The sequence below is a fragment of the Eptesicus fuscus genome, chromosome 9, assembly GCF_027574615.1.
Source record: "Eptesicus fuscus isolate TK198812 chromosome 9, DD_ASM_mEF_20220401, whole genome shotgun sequence".
NCBI lineage: Eukaryota > Metazoa > Chordata > Mammalia > Chiroptera > Vespertilionidae > Eptesicus > Eptesicus fuscus.
Window position 1 is genome coordinate 54,111,070 of NC_072481.1, and position 20,547 is coordinate 54,131,616.

Here is a 20,547-nt window from a genome sequence, read left to right on the forward strand (position 1 = left end):
AGAAGCATTTAATGAGCACCTCCTATCTGACAGGCCCAGATAGAGTAGAGAATAAGACAGACAGAGTCTGTGCCCTCATGGGGCTCACACTTAGCGGGAGCTATAAATAAGTAACCGAACACTTATAATGACTGCTCTGAAAGGAAAGCATAGGCCAGGGGCAATTTAATACACTTTCAAATCTCCCACGTTGCCTCCCATTAAGAAAGACTTTAGTAACTATCAGGTTGAATTTTTTTCAAATCTGAGAGGTCTGACGGCAGGCTCTCTTCACATGCATTTTCTTCTGGGCCCTGTATCATTGCCAGCACTCTGGGGTTTTGTGGACTAAGACATCTCTTAGGCAGCTGATCATCAAGTGGTCAGTCCCCGGTGGGAAAAATTCTTGGAGCAGTTCTGCAGGGATATAAGCACAGCTTGGGTCAAGCAGCTGCCTCTTTGGGGGCTGACTGGGTGGTACTGGCAGGAACTGCAGTTCTCTGGAGCTCGAATGGAACACACATGGCACACTTCAGTGTGAATTCAGCTAAAAACTGGCTGGGGAACAAGTGACAGCCGAATCGCTTGCACGGCCTTAGCTGTGAGTCTTCCTTTGAAGATCGCCTTCGCACAGCTCGTCCCTCTAGTCACCACGCTATAGACCTAGTGAGGGTGCCCAGTGGTTTGGGAATATACAGCCGGACATTTGAGATCAGCTCTAATTTCTGTTTTTAATATCAAGGGACTTCTGGTATCTGGCTAAGCTTCTTATAGAGAGATAAAGGACTGTATTTAGTGTTTCTGGGGTAGTAGCAATAGATGGGAGGGTACTCATGTACCCTCCTGTGTGCTGGACATACAGCACCCACCATCCTCACACACGTGCATTTGCACATCTGCACCCAGGCACCCCACACACTGCAGGAGCAGGACTCTGAGGCGATGGAGGCCCATCCGGGGTGCTCCCTGCTTGTGGTTTACTTTCTGCTTTCAAGTCCCATGAAGTCCCATTTGAGAATGACTATTGTATAATGGCCCACACTTGGGAAAACCAGTTCCAGAGCAATTAACACGCCCAAAATTGACGTATGCAAAACAACAAGGACAAATGGTGCAAGGAGCATATAAAAAAACCTTTTTTTTTTAAGTTCACCTGTAAGGAGGGGGTTAGTTTCCATTTTCAGCTAAGAGAGCCTCTGAGCAATTAAACACCTTCCCCAGGTCTCACAGTAACAGGGTGATTTGGAATCGAAGCTGATTGTTTTGCTTCTAAAGCCCATCTCAGTAGCAACTAGTCTTTACTGCTGGGCTCTGTCATTTGCCTTTTCTGATGACCTAGTGTTGCTCAGAACTCATACCCACAGCTGCCACTTGATAGCACAAGGCAGGCTGCTAGTTGAAGTCATTTTCATTCTTCCTTTTTCTTTACCATTTCCATTTCCTTCCAAAGACCTCCACAGAACAGATGAGATTAATACTGTATATAGAGATCCCTAAAGATTCCACCAAAACAAGTACTAGAATTAATAAATGAATTTAGTAAAGTAGCAGGATACAAAATAAATATTCAGAAATCAGAACCCTTACGTTCATTGCAGCGTTATTTAGAGTTGGAGGCAGCCCAAGTGCCCATTAGTAGATGAGTGTATAAAACGCAGTGGTATGTTTACACAATGGACTACTACTCGGTCGTAAAAATAGAAGGAAATCTTACCTTTTGGGACAGCATGGATGGACCTGGAGAATATTATGCTAAGTGAAGAAAGACCACTGCCATATGATTTCACTTATATGTGAAATTTAATGAATAAAATAAACTAACAAACAAAATAAAGGCAGACTCATAGATACAGAGAACAAACTGACAGCTGTCAGAGGGGAAGAGAACTGGGGAGCTGGGTGAAAAAGGTGAAGGGATTAAGCAAAAAATCCCAAAACTCATAGCTAAAGACAACAGTATGGTGATTACCAGAGGGAAAAGGGGAATAGGAGGAGGTAGAAGAGTGTAAAGGGGGAATAAATGTTGATGGAAGGGGACTTGATTTGGGGTGGTGAACACGCAATACAATATACAGATGATATATTACAGAACTGTACACCTGAAATTTATAATATAATTTGATTAACCAATGTCACCCCAATAAATTCAATAAAAATAAAATAAAAACAAAGATCTTATTAGAGCATCAGTTTCTTATAGGCAAGGTAAAATGAGACAAAGGAAGAGACTGAATTGGAGTAGAGGATGTGAGAGAATTCGAAAGGGAGTCCAATCTGTCTTAGAGTTGAGAGGAAAAAGAGAGAAATACACCAGCTCATCATGACAGCAAAGTTTTGGCTTTCATGCAAAAGGAATGAGAAAAAAAGGCAGATGTTTTTAAATTCCTTAATCATAAATCATGTTGGGGCACCATTCTTTTTCCTTTGTTTGGGCTAAATACATCTATGTGATTAATTTTATTGTAACGTAGTCTGCTTCAATGCTGTTTACCAAAAAAATGAAAAATATTTTTGTTTAATTACTGGCTTCTCATCTGCTCTTGAGTTTCTTTTTCTATAGATTAATGAAGTGCTTTCAGAAGGCACCCTAATTTCTGTAATGTTGACCTCTTGGATCCCGCTAAAGACTTTAAAAAATAGACTCTTAGCTTTTTTTCTGTTCTTGGACTCCACTGCTTTCCCAATATCTTCCCTTCGTTTTCTCCTTTCTGTGCCCTGCAGACACACAGGTAGCAACATACATCCATCCGGCTGGAAGAACGGGGAGATTTCAAGGTTAATCTCCCAATGAATCAAGTCCAGACTCACTTTAATTGATATGCAAATTGGAACCATCTTTTTGTTTGATAAATTTCTCCCACCCTTGTTAACACACTGCTTTTTAACAGCAAAAGCCCAGAATAAGAAGATGCCCATGTTTGGGGACCAGCAGTAGAAGGGCAGAAGATAGTTTTCTCCATTTACTTAAGCTATTCTCAATCGTACAGTATCTATAAAGAACTGGAACAAAGACCCACGGCTTTAAAAAAAAAAAAAAAAAGCTAGTGACTTCAAATAGTAAACTTGAATTGATTGCTTTGACATGTCACATTGCCCCCATGCTTAGCAGCACAGAAACCATTAGAGAAAATACAGCCAGAGTCCATATTATTTCATTCCAAGCAATTGGAAAGTCATAAATGGAGGAGAGGAAGGTTCAATATGTCCTGATAAATTTTAAGAAGGTCCATGACTATGACATCATCCTTATGTCCAAGCCTTGCATAAGGTGGTACTGAGTTTTCATAAATGAACTAGAGACCTGGTGCATGAATTCATCATGCACTGGTGGGGTCCCTCCGCCTGGCCAGTAATCTGGGCCGATTTGGGCCATCTCACCCAGTCCTGATCGGGGCCAATGGGGGCCAGCCAGCCGGGGAGGGAATATGGGAGGTTGGCTGGCCCTGACTGGGGCCCATCGGGCCAGCTGGCCAGGGAGGGGCCATGGGAAGTTGGTCTGCCAGCCCCGATTGGGGCCCATTGGGGCTGGCTGGCCAGGGAGGGACTGCGGGAGGGCTCCAGGGCATGCCTGGCCCTCTCGCCCAGTCCCGATTGGCTGGACCCCAATAGCAAGCTAACCTACTGGTGGGAGCGTCTGCCCCCTGGTGGTCAGTGCGCATTGTAGTGACTGGTCGAGCAATGGACCGAACAGTTGACCGATTGGTCGGACACTTATCATATTACGCTTTTATTATATAGGGCTAGAAACCTGGTGCACGAAATTCATGCACAGGGGGTGTCCCTCAACTTGGTCTGCACCCTCTCAAATCTGGGACCCCTCGGCGGATGTCCGACTGCCAGTTTAGGCCCTATGGGATCGAGCCTAAAACAGCAGTCAGACATCCCTTTCACAATCCAGGACTGCTGGCTCCTAACCATCACCTGCCTGCCTGCCTGATTGCCCCTAACCACCTCTGCCTGCCAGCCTGATCACCCACAACTGCCCTCCCCTGCCACGACCCGCCTCCTCCGCCGGGACCCGCCTCCTCCATGTGAGGCGGCAGAGACACCGGGACCCACAGGCCTCACTTCATGGAGTGGCGGCCAAGCCCCGCCTCCACTGTGTGCGTGGCCATCTTGTGGCAGCCAACTTGTGATGACGTCAAGTGCAAGGGCGTGACACCAGCTAGGTGTTTATTAGTATAGATGGTTTCACATTGTTTTTCCATGGGTGTTGGCATTGTTTTCTGGGTGATGACAGATTCACTGAGGACCATAAGGAACTCAGCTAGGTCCTGAGAGAGATCTTCAATACCCACTTAAGCCCCAAGACTAAAAACATGGTATATGGAAAGTATCTTTGGAAAAGTAATTTATTCCTGCTATATTGGTCAGATAGTTCTTTTTATTGAATTTTATTCTTATAATCATAGAGTTGTATTTTTAAAAAACTTTGCAAATATCGCAGGATAACTTGCAAGAAACTGGAAAAAAAAATGTCAGGATACCATTCCATATACCATGGTCTGCAATAATGATTTTAGTTCAGTTTTGTCCCATATCTTATGCCAACAAAGACTGATTCATAAAGCATGTTCCCCAGTCCAGAACCAGATAATACTGGAGATAATTACTATGCCTGGTTAGAGTCCAAGAGCAATTTCCTGAGGCACCACTTGTAAAAGTGAAAGAACATACACTGGAATGAGTGCTGGTCAGCTTTGTAGGAAAAGGAAAATAAGGAATTGTTGCACAGAGCCTGTTTTCCAATATGAGTTTAAACAGATTATGCCTGATGGTCCCACAGAACCTTTCATAGTGTGATTCCACTGTGTGGATTCACAAACTCTTTTTAAGCTTTCTGGAAACACCAAATCAAATCAGAGTCCAATTTCAAACAAGTATAGTCAGTGGCTTTATGATCTAAAACTAAGAGTTATTAAGATCTAAAGCAGAACTTGAATTTCTTATGAATACCAAACTATATTTTTATTTTAAGTGGAAAGGAATCATTAGCTATATTAGCTAGCATCTTATTAAAGTTAGGACATTCTAAAAGAACACTGGAAATAGCATGAACATTTTTTAATGTTTTTATTTAAAAATACCTATTAAATTTTAAAGAAAATTTACTTGGAATATTTAATATATAATTCAATTTAAAAATAGACTCATACATTTATTAAGGTATGTCTGGACCTAAGAAAATTTTTAGCTTAAGATTAACCAATGATTGGGACATTTAATCTTACCTTGGAAAACTATCATTAATTAGTGTTCACGTTTTTTAGGTTCTTGAAATCGATCCCTGTCTTTAAAATAATGAGATTTACTTCTTATGAATGTTGAAAAAACCAAATGAGGGCCTGAGTAAACCTGTGGCAAATTAAAACAAAGACCAACTAATTTCGGCCATTGGATTAAAAAAAATCCATCACTTATCCATTTAGCTTTGATTTATTTATTTTGTATAAATTATCATTTTTCAGTTATTTGATGTGGCAATCAATGCACAGCTAGAGAAAAATGGAGTTTTTAAAAACAATAAATCTAGATATTAAAAAAAACTATATATTTCCTGTCATGGTATAGTGGGTTTTGAAAACTAAAGCTTTTTTCTTTTCTAGCTTAAAGAAATAAGGCAGGCAGTTTTTTCTTATCTAAATCTTTATTAGAAGAAAAAAACAAATAGATTTCAAACAATGAGTAACAACAAATTTCATTAAATATTAAATATTTTCATTATCAAAGATATTTAGACAACATGGTCCTAATATTTCTGCATAGCAGAAACCCATTGATTACAGAGCTCAGACTATCATGCGCTCATGTGAGTTTGTTTTTGGCATAAAAGATTATCTAAAGTCACATTTAAACACCTGTGATCATAGATAAACTGATAGTAACTTACTGTTGATTCTCAAAACTTTCACAAATTATCATGTGAGACTGACATCCCTTTACGGTGAATGCTTTATGGATTCTTCCTGTAACAAACAGCATTCATTTTCATTCAAGTTAAGAGTACTAGGAAAGTCATTTAAAATTGAATTAGAAATTATGCTCCTATTTACATTAGCACAATAAAAATGAATATATTATAAGCAAACTGATTATTTCATATCAAAAGTTCAAAAATAAAATTACATACATATAACACTCCTTGACAAATAAACAATCATTTAAAAAGGAGCTATTCAATACATGACATCTGTGAGCACCCTTTCTTGGGGTAAAGTTTTTCTTTATAATTTCTCAAAGTTTCCCTTTTTAGTTTGTGTAAAACATTGTCATACCTACTGTATTTTCAAAGATCTACTATAAAAAAGGTTACATTTTTAAACTTCTCACTTTTAGTAAAAAAAGAAACACAGCAAGTGTCCTTTCAGATTTTTTTCTTGCGTGTAGTACACATTCATGAGTGTCCACTAGGCGCAAAGGGCTTTGTTTATGCTGCAATGCACTCTGTAGAGTGAGGATATTAAACACACTGAAATGACAAATGGTTTCCAACCAGTGAGCTAAGAGGAAAACAAATGCAAGAAGACTTGTTTTAATCACTAAACATTGCAGGTGTTTTGTTTTGTCTTTAAACAATGTTTGTAAACTTGCCCACAAAAGCTGGGTAATATTAAACAGCCAGTAAGGCACTTTGTCAGAGAGGACGAAGTAGTAAAGGCTGGATGGTTGGCAATTTGTTTAATAGGAAACATTCTACACTTTGAGCAAAATCTGGAGCCGGGCAGTCTTTTACCCATTTACTGCCAAGCAGGAGTGGGGAAAACTTTAAAATTTTCTATTTTGCTTTGTTTACCAATTTCCCCTGCAGAAGTCTTTTAGCTGTGATTTTAAAAATATACATTAGGAGCTCTCAATTTAAACCATGTATCATTTTTCAATCTAATATTTAAAAGAATATTAACACAGTCACTAGTATTTTCAAAAACATCCAAGCCACTCTACTTAAAAATGAATTACAAAACAAAAGGTCTCAGTATAAAAATGTTCCATGTTGTTAACAATTCCCTTGCGACTTCTGATGGCTTCACATATTACAGTATAAGCTTTGGTATAAAACATGCATATAAGAGCCAACAAGGTCGTGAATACAGTCTTCCAAACACAGAGCGCTTGTGAGTCAGACACAGCAGATGAGGAAAAGGGTACACACCGCTGCAGATGATCAGTCTGCACCTCTACTGCGTCGAAGTTTGTGTACTTTTCACCTTCATAATCTTCATCAGAGAGCGATTCATGTAATAGGGTTTTTCAGTAGAACCATCGTTTCTTTCTACATCTTCCACTAGGAGGAAGAATGGCACAGAGTAAATATCAAAGCAAAACTGTAAGAGAAGTCACAGCGCCATCTGCTGCATTCTTGCTTAACCACAGTTCAAAAATGTATTGGTGGTGGTGGTGTGTGTGTGTTTAAACAGCATAGTTTGGCATCAACATTATTGTAAACATAACTATGAGGAAACAATCAGCCCTTGTTATTATGTCGGTAAGATATTATCTCGTTCTGTGTGCCAGGTGAGGTTCTGCCAATAGTCTATGTCTCTCAGCTGCATGACTGAGGAAATCATGTTTACCTTCTTCTGGACAGCAAACTTAATGGCAAAAAACCTAAACGATTCACCAGGAATTTCTAAATTCACCTTCAAATTCCTAAAAAGTACTATTTCTCAATGTGATTTCTAAGTGACCACACTTTTTCAAAATTTATTTTGTTTGGCCAGAAACAATTCAGATAGTATAGTTTTAAGAAATAAGATTGATACATTTTAGAATAGTTCCAATCCTTAAATTGCAAATTTTGAGAAATATTGCTGTTTTTCAATTAGTTTTATTTGTAAAAAAGTGACTTCTAAATTTTTTCCTCAAAAATAATGCTCATTTTTACCCTAATATATTTAAATTACACAAAGAAGTTATTAATGGAGAATATTTTTCTGACTAGTATTAAGCCTATAATATAGCTAAAACTTAAGTTTTAAATAAATTATTTAGAAATATTGAATCAAATGGCATTCTTTTTTTATGATTTTGTGCCCAAGGGTTATAGCCTTAGAAAATAGCCAAGTTTAGAATGTACCTTCATATAGTTCAGTAAAAACTTTTACTCTAGACAATTTTCTACCTTAATATAATGTTAAACATATAATACAAAGGGCCCATCTAGCACCGTGAATCTAAACTATAGGAAAATCTACCATTTTTTAGATGTCTCCAAATTAATCCCCTTTGCCTCTCAATATTCTAACTCTTAGAACAACCATGAATATAAGGAGAAAATAGGCAACTAGCTTCTCACACGTTGACTTATATTTTATTCAAGTGATTTTCAAACTTTTACGTGCATCAGAATCAACTAGAAAACTTCATAATAATCACAAGATGCCCCACACCCAAGCACAATATATCAGAATCTCTTAGGGTGAGGCACAAGCATCTATATTTATAACAAGTTGTCAGTGATTCTGATACATACAAAAATTAAAAATTGTCTTGTTTCATCATTATGAACTTTTTTACTACTCCTGAAGTGGACTTAATCCTTATAATTTTCAACATTTAAGACAGAGGTAACTACGTTACTAGATGTTGTAACCCCTATATTTTTGAATAATAAAATAATAATAACCATCGAGGAAGACAGCTTGTCACTCTTCTCTGAATTATACTTCAAGAAGAATGAGTGTGAAGAAAGCCCCTTACTGAGCTGTGAAGCCAAGTGACACTTTTGACTACAATCATCTCAAACTAAGCCATTGCAAAGGCCAATATTTTGAATATCTTCCCTACTCATTGGCTTCTTGCTGTTACTGCCATGAAGTCAGTCTAAGTGTAGGTTTCCACATTTTAGGATCATTTCATAAATTAGTATTTATATTAGTCTGTAACACAACGATACAATTCTGGCTCTCTGGGATACATGGATCGTAATCAGATAAAAATGTTAGATCAACGTGTTCTTTTCTGTCAATGCATAAACAATCCTTCTATTCAAGCTTAGTGTAAAAGCCAAAAGGATACAACTTGATTCAGTGCTCCTTTGGGGGTCCTTTTGTACACTGTTAGTTGTATCATATGCACTTGCACGCAGGATGGGCAAGCAAAGTGAATGAATGTCTGGTTCATGCTTTGCTCTGCCATGCAAAAGGCTCAGGCACAGGCTGCCAGAAACTGGCCTGCCAGCAGGGGTGGGATATGGCAGTAACTTTCCTCCTCAGGCCTCAAGGGACAGCTTTTCTAACCCACAGTATGTCCTCTTATAAAGGTGCCCGATGAGGGAGCTCTAGAGGACTAATAGCATATTTCCTTAGTGGAAAATCCGAAATGACTTTTCTCTTTCCTCACTGGAAGTTGGGCTAAAATCAAACCTTTTGTAGAACAAAGCCAATCTCTTTAATCTAGAAAAACAGGTATACTCACGAAAAGATATAATCACTTCTTCTGAAACGAATCCACACCAATTTTTTAGATGGTTGGAATAGGAAAATAGGAATTTGTCTCTCTTTAGGTTGAAACAAATGACAATAAGTTATGTGGCCATTTCAGTTTTGTTTAGAATACTTTTATGGTGGCCAGAGGTCCATTAAAAATGAACATTCCAGAACCCAGATTCAACTTCACTATAAATGCAGTATCACTAAAACAAAGCCGGCTGTGCAGGTTCCACAGTAAATTTTACCTAGTAACGCTCTCTATGGAACCTGTGTAACATTAACATCTACATGTTTATTATGAACTTGAATCACCCACTGAAATATACTTCCTAGGGAACCATTAATACAAGTTTAATCACAGCTTAGAGAGTTGTCCACTAGCTTGAACAGTACAAACATGACCATAGCACCGTATTTACAAATTCAGTACCATATGCTGGTTAACTATAAGTCAATCTTTTTATGGCTAATCCATTATACATTTATAGCACTTTCAAGAATTGCCTGAATATCCTTTACAAATATACATGTATCACAAGAAAGGCTATTAAAGTGCTGCAATGAGAAACAGCACGCCGAGTTATAAAAGCTTTTAAAACACATTCGGCAATAGACTTAAAAAGAACCAAGTATGCCATTTACTGCCCTTCAGCAGGGACCACAGTCAGTCCACACGTGTCCTGGTTCACAGAGGCTACTGTGATCGAAGGCCCGGCACCTCGGGTGGTACCAGGTTCTGGCTTTCTAGAAACCAGCACAGAAATTCTACGTGACTCAAAAGCATCATTTTCCAATTACAAATGACCGGATTTACAAAACTGCTTAAAAGGGAGCGGCACTGTTTGGAGCTTTTCTACTCTTTCTGCTTCTGGGGGACGAGGTGCCTCTTGTTCAGAATGCCGTGCAGGGTAGGGGCTATGAAGTAGGGTTTTTCTGTAGATCCATCATTTCTTTCCAGATCTTCACCTGGATATGCAGCGGCCAACGCAGGCACAAGCAGCAAGCAGCGGCGGAACAATTATACGCATTTTTATAAATTGGAGAGTCGAACAGGGAAAAATCAGAGAAATCAGCGTTAGAAAGTCAAATACAAGACAAAGGAGGGCAGTTCAGTGACGGTGCTGGACAAAGTACGGTAAGAAGCGCTGAGACTTCCTAAGCCCCGCCCACTCCCACGAGGTATGCTGACTGTTTCAAAGTAAAATCTTTCATGCCCTTTCAAAAGCATTATCTTTAAATTCTGTGGCTGCTTCTTTCAGAAAGCTTAACCGCCACATCCTCTGAGATGAAGCTGAATAAAAAGTGTATTATTCCTGTGATAAATGTAGAACAATAATTGAATTTCAAAGTTCCAAGCCACTTTTGATGGTAGTCCAGACCCTAATGTTATACATGAAGAAATTGAGACCCAGAGATATAAAATGATCCTCCTAAAGTTGAAAGCTCTCAGGCGCCCAGTCACAGTGGCTCAGTGGTTGAGCGTGGTCCTATGAACCAGGAGGTCACGGTTCCATTCCAGGTAAGGGCACATGCCTAGGTTGCGGGCTTGATCCCCAGTAGGGGGCCTGCAGGAGGCAGCCAATCAATGATTCTCTCTCATTGATGTTTCTATCTCTCTCCCTCTCCCTTCCTCTCTGAAATCAATAAAAATATATTTTTAAAAACAAAAAAGCTCTCGGGCAATCAGGATTAGGTGAGGACCCAACCTTCTGACACTTACTTCTATAAGGCATCCTGTCCTAAATCCTTGCAGCCTGTCTCAGGTTACATTTAAAAGTGAATACTAGTGTTTTCTAACTTCTGTAATACATACATTGCCTTGCTGCTTTGCCTAGGCTTATAATAAAGAGATGGAGTGTTCACTGTTGGGTGGTTGGGGGGAAGTACCAGAATGATGCTGAGAATTAGGTTTCCTGAAGGTACATACAATTCACAGCAGATAATATCCTATCTAATAAAAGAGTAATATGCAAATTGACCGTCACACCAACACACAAGATGGCCGCCCCCATGTGGTCAAAGATGGCTGCCCCCATGTGGACACAAAATGGCCACCACAAGATAGCCGGCAATGGAGGGCAGTAGGGAGGGACCAGGCCTGCGGAGGAGGGCAGTTGGGGGGGACCCAGGCCTGCAGGGGAGGGCAGTTGGAGGGGACCAGGCCTGCAGGGGAGGGCAATTGGGGGGACCAGGCTGGCAAGGGAGGGCAGTTAGGGGTGACTGGGCCAGCAGGGGAAGGCAGTTGGGGGTGACCAAGCCTGCAGGGAGGACAGTTAGGGGCAATCAGGCTGGCAGGGGAGCAGTTAGGCGTCGATCAGGCTGGCAGGGAGTGGTTAGGGGGTAATCAGGCAGGCAGGCAGGCAAGCGGTTGGGAAACAGCAGTCTTGGATTGTGAGAGGGATCCCAGATTGGAGAGGGTGCAGGCTGGGCTGAGGGACACACTCCCTCCCGCCTACCCGCTGTGCACGAATTTCATGCACTAGGCCTCTAGTCTATCAATAAATATATAAATGCAATTTGATTCTAGGTTTTGACTAATACATTGTAAAAGATTTGTTATTTATAGCCTTTATTTATTATAACATAAAGGATAAGTAATAGTATATAAAACCATATGATCATAGTTTGTGGAATAAATCTAACTTATTTCCATCAGAGTCTTTTAGGAATGGTGGATTGCTTGTTTAGTATATTTCTGCATTAAACCTCACAGTAATTTTCCTCACACACAACATGAAAATCTAAGGAGGAAACATGAGAGACACTAAACATTTTTGTTCTTTCTTCCTTAATCATATTTCTGTACCATATATCACATATCATATGTTGCTGTCATCACCCTTAAGGTATTGGTAGGAAGCCTGGTATGGATCATTTTAATAATCATCTACAACTATTCTTTTTTTCCACCATGGGATCAAAATTCTCAGTGCCCTGTAATGTTAAAAAAGATGTCATGTTTCTGTAAATGAAGTGTTTGCAAATGATTCACATTTTTTATAACACCAGTTTTACCCGCAGTCAAGATATTAGGTACAAAAATATACATAAAAAATAAAAGGTACAGCTCTATACAGTCATAATTTGGCTTAGAGTATCATGTAAGAAGAATGTTTGCCAAAGTAAGATGTTGCCCATGGTAACAGCTGGGAAGGGAAGGGAAACACAACTTGCTTCCCTTGTTCTTTATTATCAAATGTGAGAGTCCCTGAAAGGAAACAATTCATGTTCAACACACAACATATTGAATAAAGCTAAAAGTACACCCGGTTTTCAAGAAGCTAGTAATTATCAATATAAAAGGGTAGAAAACATTTCTCACTGCTTAAATTTAAAATCCACTGTAAAAATTAAAATGCATATGATTTGCCAAAGCTTCCAAAGACTGGAAAGGAGTAGGTTCTAGACATTTCCTGAGATATATTTTGAGAAACATTTTTAGTTACAAGAACGGGAACTATCCCAGTGAGAGCCCCCAGAATTGTCCTCATGTTTAGTGTCTGAGATGAAAGAAGAGATCTTGGAACATTTGAGAGTTCTCTGCTCTGTCTTAGGCACTACCTTACCCCATGCTTCTCATTCCAGCTCAGGTATGAGATTTGTTCAGGTGGTTCTTCCTAACAAACCACTGGGGTACTAGGAAAATATTAAACATTCCAGTTCTATTTACAGCCAGAGGAAGAGCTAATAGTACACAAAGTCCCCCTGACTTCTTTGTTTGGTTACTGAAAATTGATTTTTAAATATTCAGAAAGAAAACAAAAACAAAAACAAGGTCAAACCATTTTATAGGAGATTTGCCTTGACTACTTCTCCCTGAGGTTATTATCTTCTCTCCTGACCCCAGCGTGAAGTTGATACTTATGGTTTATATTAAAAACAAATTTAATTTTACAGAGGGGAGTGGATCACTCAGTAATGCCCTGTTATAGAATGTTTTCTCTACTTTTCTTAAGTCAATGTGCCAGAGAAATAATCTCTCAGAGGGTCTAGCTGTAGGACTAACAAGTTCTGCTCTCACCTGCTGACCCTCCTTGCTCTAGGTTGAAGGTGAGAGCCAGATCAAGCTCCTGATGGGCTCTAGGTTCTCCAGGACTTTTAAGATGAAATACTAATAGAAGACATATCCATTTCGTGTATGCATCTTACACATGTCACACAGAGGCACAGTCAGTAAGTCAGTGATGAAAGCTCTAAAGAAGCACGTATTTTAACTCTAAGCATCAGAATTTGTCTAGCCATTTCCTGGACATGCTCCTCTATGAATCCTCCCCATTTGTCACTGTGTTACCTAATGTGAACTGGTCCCCATGTGTCTTTGAAACCATTGCCAGCTTGGCTTTATCAGAATCTATAAAGGCTCTCCTCAAAGAGTTTCCAGAGCCCAGTCATGTCTTCAGTTCTGTTAATAAAGCACCACAGAAGCCAATCATTATTATAAATTTTAAAACATTAGGAAATAAAACAACCATTTCATGCTAACACCATGCCATGAAGCCCGTGGTTCATTTCAGTAGCGGACTCTTCTGTGCTTTGCAAACTCCATTCTCTCAGCCATTAAGGTTTCAAGAGCATCCGCTCAACAATGTCTCTTTCCAAATAAACAGATTTGCGATTACAGCCAGGTGATAGCAAACCTACAAGCCAGCTATGGGCATGGATCTTAACCTCATCTCTTGGTTATCCACTGAAGGGGGGAAACACATATTCTGAAAACTTACAGAAGCAGATGAAAATTGTATCAATACACATTGCATAGACGCTGAAGAACCCGTGTGCAACTAGGTAAGATCCAGCAATGATTGTCTGTAAATGAGTAAAGGAGAGAATGATGATGTCATTAACTCGTCTAGAAGAACAATAATGCAGCTTTAATGAAAGTCACCATGAGAGAGCTTGGAAGTGCTCTGTGTTGAGGAAGATTTCAATATAGAGACCAGAAAATATTCAATGATAATGTTTTTGAGTGCTATGTACTGGGATTTAAACAAAATGTACTAGATCACCTGCCAATTTCTTACCACTATCCCCAATGCCTACCAAATAGATCCCATATTTAGGATTCTGTGCACGGAGGCAGTAAAGCATAGGAAGTAAGAGCACACACTGCTCAGGCTTGAATCATAGCTCAGGTGTTTCTTCAACATGTTACTTATCCTGTCTGTGCCTCCTCTATGAAAGTGTTGGTGGGAGAGGGGAGAATGTGAATAATAATAGTATTTATGACACATGAATTGAGTGAGTTAATACATTGTAATAGATGCCAGAGGACTCCACCCAGGTCCCCTCCAGCTGCACATCTGCCCCCCAGTTTTGGGTAATGTAGGCTGCTTCCTTCAGTACAAATTGCCCTCCTTGCAGAGAACTGCCTCAGCCAAGGCTACAGCCCCACCCAGGGGCAACCCTTGGGCAGCGGCTGCCTCAGGCAGCATATAAAAGCTCAGTCCCTTTGTCAGAATTTCCCGTAATTATGCCTAAGGCCTCAGCTATAACTGCAACTTGGGTCAGCTCCTTCCTTTGCCGGGACTGCCCTCCTCACTTCCTTAAAAGTGTATCTCAGGAGAACACTTCCTAATAGACCTCTCACATGCAATCCTCTGTCTCAGGGTTTGTTTCCAAGGAACCCAACCTTTGAAGCAGGCTTAGCACAAAGTAAGTCTGATAATGTTAGTTATCATTACCTCTCATATTCCTTTTTGTACTTTTTTTTTCTATCTCTGATAAACCAGAGTCAATATTACTTAGTTACTATGGAATAAATTGTGTTTCCTCAAAATTCATATGTTGAAACCTAATCTCCAATGTGATGATATTTGGAGGTGGAGCATTTGAGAGGTAATTCGGTTGTAAGGGTAGAGCCCTCTTGAATAAGATTAGCGCCCTTATAAGAGGAGGCAGGAGAGATACTGTCTCTCTCCACCATGTTAGGATGGAGCAAGGAGGTGTCCCTTTGCAAACCAGGAGGAGAGCCATATCAGGAACCTAGCCTGTGGGCACCTTGACTTTGGACTTCTCTGCCTTCAGTATGTGAAAAATAAGTTCCTGTTGTTTAAGCCACCCAGTCTATGGTATTTTGTTACAGCATCTGGACTAAGACACCAGCTCTTACCAGCAAAGGTACCCAGTAGTAATTTAAAGATGTTGGACCTTCTATAATGATTGAGACTCTCTGTGTGAAGAGTAAAAAGGCCAGGACACCTACAATGAAAAGGCAGAACATGTATATTATGCATTTGCAAAGGAATATAGCTTTTTGTAGTAGTTTCTCTAAGCACCTTATAAACTTTTTATTATTATTACTTACCTATACTCCCAGAAACTAGTATTTTCCCCAGGACGAGTACAAAGTCTGTAACTTTATCCATAACTGCAACTCTAAGAATCAGAAAAAAAACCAAGTGTTCTTTTGTGTTTACATGCATTACTTGAAATTTATGAGAATAAATAATTCATTAGTTCATTTTGATGCGTATTTGCTGTAACTTTGGCATTTGTTAAATGCAAGAATTGAAGTTCTGGGATGAATTCCCGACTCATTCTTAATGAAGTAAACAGAAGATGACATGGTAGAGCTGTTGGGTGCTATTGGTTGGTGTCAGCCTCCCTACCTAACTCATGGCCTAGACATCCTGAATCCAAAGGATGCTGCTTTGATTCTCTGACTTTGTTCACTCAGACTATCAATTTTGGGAGAGAGAAATGGTCAGAGACATGACGATAATGTCCATGTGAGGGATTTCTTAAAAATAGGGAATAAAACTAAATAAATGCCAGTGGGTGTAAGGACTTCGGTGAGTGATGGCAGAAATAATTCTAAGATATAAAAATAAATGATTGATGTGACAGATAAAATTTAAATCTATCAAATTAAAAGACAATATTCATGTTTAAGATGGCTGCCGACACTTTAATAACAACATGTGAAGTATGTGATGCTCAAGGTTCAGCAAATCGATTGCAATGTTGAACCTGATTACTTACTTTAAAATATTTCTTATCAGCAGCTCGAAAGCATCTCTTGCAGACCTGCAGAAGTTCTTGCCATATATTGCAATCTGAGGAAGACAGTTATTATTCTGGAGTCAGTAATCCTGACAAGACCAAGAGACAATCCAATAACAGGAAAAGAAATCAATTCTCTGTCACCCATACAGCCATGTACTCTCATTTCTCTTTCCAACATTTGGATTTGTGGGAGGCATGGGAACTATGTGTCCTCAGCTCTGCACAACTCTCAGTGTTGTTGACAATAAGGTCTGCTTCAGATGCTATATATCCCATTAAACCCTATGGAGATTAGACAACTTCAAACAGTTTCTCAAATCTTTTCTCAAATCTCAGGAAATGGTTTCTGTCTTTGAAGCGTTTGGCTGGGGTTTATTGCTGAATGGGTTAAATGTTGTAGAGATCATATTAAAAATTACTCTCAGAGCCCTCACTGGCTTGGTTCAGTGGATAGAACATTGGCCCCTGGACTGAAGGGTCCCAGGTTCAATTCTGGTCAAGGGCACGTACTTTGGTTGCAGGCTTGATCCTCGGCCCTGGTTGTGGTGTGCAGGAGGCAAACAATCAATGTGTCTTTCTCACATTGATGTTTCTTCCTCTGTGTCTCTCCCCCTCCCTTCCACTCTCTCTAAAAATCAATGGAAAAATATCCTTGGATAAGGATTAACAACAACAAAAATTACTCTCAGAAGCCCAGTGACTTCCAATACACTTGATTTACTGATGAGAAGCCTCAATACAACATTCCCACTGGAAGTATATTAATGACTACTTGAATCTCCATGACAATTTGAGACATTGTTTGCTGCAGATCCTATGTCACTGTGATAATAAGCAAGTGTCATTAGACTGTAGCTACTAAATTTTAAAAGAATTTTATTTTTGGATTCCCTATATTTAAAAATTTCTTTAGAAGCCTCCATATTCCCCAGGAAATAAGAAACAAATTTAGTTAGGCATTGCCACATATCTCAACATAAGATTCACACAAAAAAGGAACAGACCCTTCCTTTAAAATATATAAATCACAAATTAGAAAGATCTTTTCTTCTCAGAGTAAAACATAGACTAAGCTTTCTTCTCAATAAACTATATCAAAGACACACAAAATCATTTTCATTCTAGCACATTTTAAAATTTCCAAGATAAATATTTTCCCTCTTCAAAGAGATTTTGAAAGCGATAATGAAGTGCAGCTAATTTCTATCTCAACTAGAAAAACATAGCCTTGAATCACTTAGGCAGCTGATTCACAAATTCTTATATCCACAATAGAGGCCCAGTGCATGAATTTGTGCATGGCTGGGATTCCTCAGCCTGGCCGGTGATCAGGGCTAATCGGGGCTGTCTCACCCAGTCCTGATTGGGGCTGATCAGGGCCGGACAGGGGGAGGGACCACGGGAGGTTGGCCAGAACAGGAGATTGGTTGTGGGAGCACACTTACCACCAGGGGACAGCTCCTGCATTGAGTGTCTGCCCCCTGTGGTCAATGCACATCTTTTGGTCTTTCGGTCACTTAGGCTTTTATATATATAGATATAGACTAGAGACCCGGTACACAAAATTCATACATGGGGGAAGGGGGTGTACCTCCCTAACTGCCCTAACTGCCCTCACCTGCTGGCCTGGTCCCCCAATCTGCCCTCCCCTGCACGCTTAGTCCCCCCCCAACTGCCCTCCCCTTCAGGCCTGGTCGCCCCCAACTGCCCTCCTCTGCCGGCCTGGTCACTTCTAACTGCCCTCCTCTGCAGGCCTGATTGCCCCCAACTGCCCTCCCTTGCCAGCCTGGTCACTCCTAACTGCCCTCCCCTGCTGGCCTGATCACCCACAACTGCCCTCCCCTGCCAGCCATCTTGTGGTGACCATCTTGTGTCCACATGAGGGCAGCCATCTTTGACCACATGGGGGTGGCCATCTTGTGTGTTGGAGTGACAATCAATTTTCATATTACTCTTTTATTAGATAGGATGTGATAAATTCAACTGCATGATCTAAAAGAGCTTTAGAGATGGAAATGTAGACATGGGGTTTGGGTTTGCAAAGAAGTTCAGTAAATAAAAAATAATCTACTTACCATAACATAGGCATTTCTGTTCAAAAACTTTACCAATTTTTCCAAGCACCAGAAACAGCATTTCAGGCAGTGTTGTAGAAATTTGGCAATGTTGTTCTGGTTATCTATGAGGAGATATTTACATCTATTAATGGTTTGCAACTAAACTCTCTGAGTCAAAAAATAAATTAAAAAATTTTCAATGGCTTTACATTTTTTAAGTTGCAATAAAATATATACAAAATTTACCATTTTAGCTGTTTTTAAATGTACAATCCAATAGCATTAAGTATATGCACAATATTGTGCAACCATCATTATCCATTTCCAGAACTTGTCATCATATCAAATAGAAACTCTGTATCCACTAAAAATAACTCCTCGCTCTCCCCTTCTCCCAGTCTTGGTTACCACTATTGTACTTTGTATCTGTATGAATTTGCTTCTTCTATACCTCATATCACTTGACATAAAGTTTCTAAGGTTCATCATTTCACTCTTTTTTTGAGCTGGGTAACATTCCATTGTATGTGTACATTACATTTTCTTTATCCTTTGTTGATGAAATTGGGTTGTTTCTACCTATTGGCTATTGTGGATAATGATGCTATGAGTATTGCTGTTCAAGTATCTGTTTGAGCCACTGCTTTCAATTCTTTTGAGTATATATATCTAGAAGTGGAATTGCTGATCAGCTGGGAATCCTATTCTTAATTTTCGAGGAATTGCCACACAGTTTTCTGTGGTGGTTACACCATTTTATATTTCCACCAGCAATCTACATTTCCAATTTATCCTCATCCTACAAACACTTGTTATATTCCATTTTTTAAACAGTAGCCATTCTAATGGATGTGAAGTGGTACCTCATTATGGTTTTGACTTGCATTTTCAAAATGATTAATATTGAGCCTCTTTTTATGTGCTTATTAACCACTTGCGTAATCTTGTTTGGAGCAATGTATGTGCCAATTCTTTGTGTGAGACCAAGAGGATGATACAGGAGGCCCCTGAACTTCCCTCCTTCCACGGATGCACTGAGTGTACAGCTATACATGGAGTAATCTCCTCTGAGAGAAATCCAAAGACTAGCTCAGTGACACAGACATCAGATAACCAAGAAAACCCCCACACTAAAATGGATAGGAAAGGCTGAGGCCCACCACCCTATAGACTCCACTCTCTGCACAATACCATACAATTGGGATGATATATCCAATTCTCAGCTTCTCCTGAGGAGTGAAGGGTTTGCACAAAAGATGTGCATTGACCACCAGGGGGCAGACACGTCTAGGATTCCAACTTTTGAGGCTCCCACCCAAGGGACAGGTCCTGAAAACACTTAGCTCTGAAAGCCACCAGGCTTGTGTGGACAAGTCCCATAGGAACCAAGAGGCGGTTTTTAACAGGCACATGTGCTAGTACTCACTGTAGCTATCCGCTCAGGGCATAGCACACAGAGTTCAGGCAAAGACACCTGTACTTCTCTCTTTCTAAGGAAGGGGTCTGACTGCATACTTTATAACCTGTGACCCAAGGTTCTGACTTGCTAATTTGCATGCATCTAGGAGCTAACTACGATCCTCCATGGAGCCTGAGGGAAGCTGGTAGGCACTCCCACCACCTTCTGTCGCTATCTCACTGCATTTATTACACTCGGTCACCAACATCTCTTTGGAAGTTGCTTGTACACATGCCTGGTGCCATAGCATTTGAGTCTGCTGCCCGAGGGATGGTTCCCAGTTCTTCTGGCCCTTTTAGCCAACAGGTCTTGCATTCATGACTCCTTAGGACTATAGCAAACAAAGAAGCAGTTTTTAAATGGTGCAAGAGCACCCTCCCCACACCCACCACCATGGCTATACACCCTGTCTCTGTGCAGAGGGAGCAGGCAAAAACACCCACCTCCCAGTTTCTCCTTGAAAGGTGCTAAACTGCATACTTTCCCAGCTGCTGTCTGAGCATCTGGCTTTTAATCAGCCTGCATTTGGTTTTGCCTATGATCCTCCCCTTTGAGACACCTACAGGTCTTGGGAGCCACCAAGAATAACTATGGTGGCTAGGCCAATTACAGTTTTAAG

The 20,547-nt window shown here is 40.1% G+C and overlaps 1 protein-coding gene across 1 annotated transcript in view; it reads right to left on the reverse strand.

Moving 5' to 3' along the window:
• Positions 1–6,892: 6,892 nt before the first annotated feature.
• Positions 6,893–20,547, reverse strand: part of SLC44A5 (solute carrier family 44 member 5) — a 316,083-nt gene continuing 302,428 nt past the window's right edge. Inside the window, exons 19-24 of the mRNA XM_054721154.1 lie at positions 18,488–18,591; positions 16,389–16,462; positions 15,712–15,782; positions 15,517–15,605; positions 14,129–14,213; positions 6,893–7,261 (exon numbers count right to left, since the gene is read on the reverse strand). Of these exons, the coding sequence (XP_054577129.1) occupies positions 7,155–7,261; positions 14,129–14,213; positions 15,517–15,605; positions 15,712–15,782; positions 16,389–16,462; positions 18,488–18,591 (530 nt within the window). The 3' untranslated portion in view covers positions 6,893–7,154. The remainder of the gene's footprint in view (positions 7,262–14,128; positions 14,214–15,516; positions 15,606–15,711; positions 15,783–16,388; positions 16,463–18,487; positions 18,592–20,547) is intronic.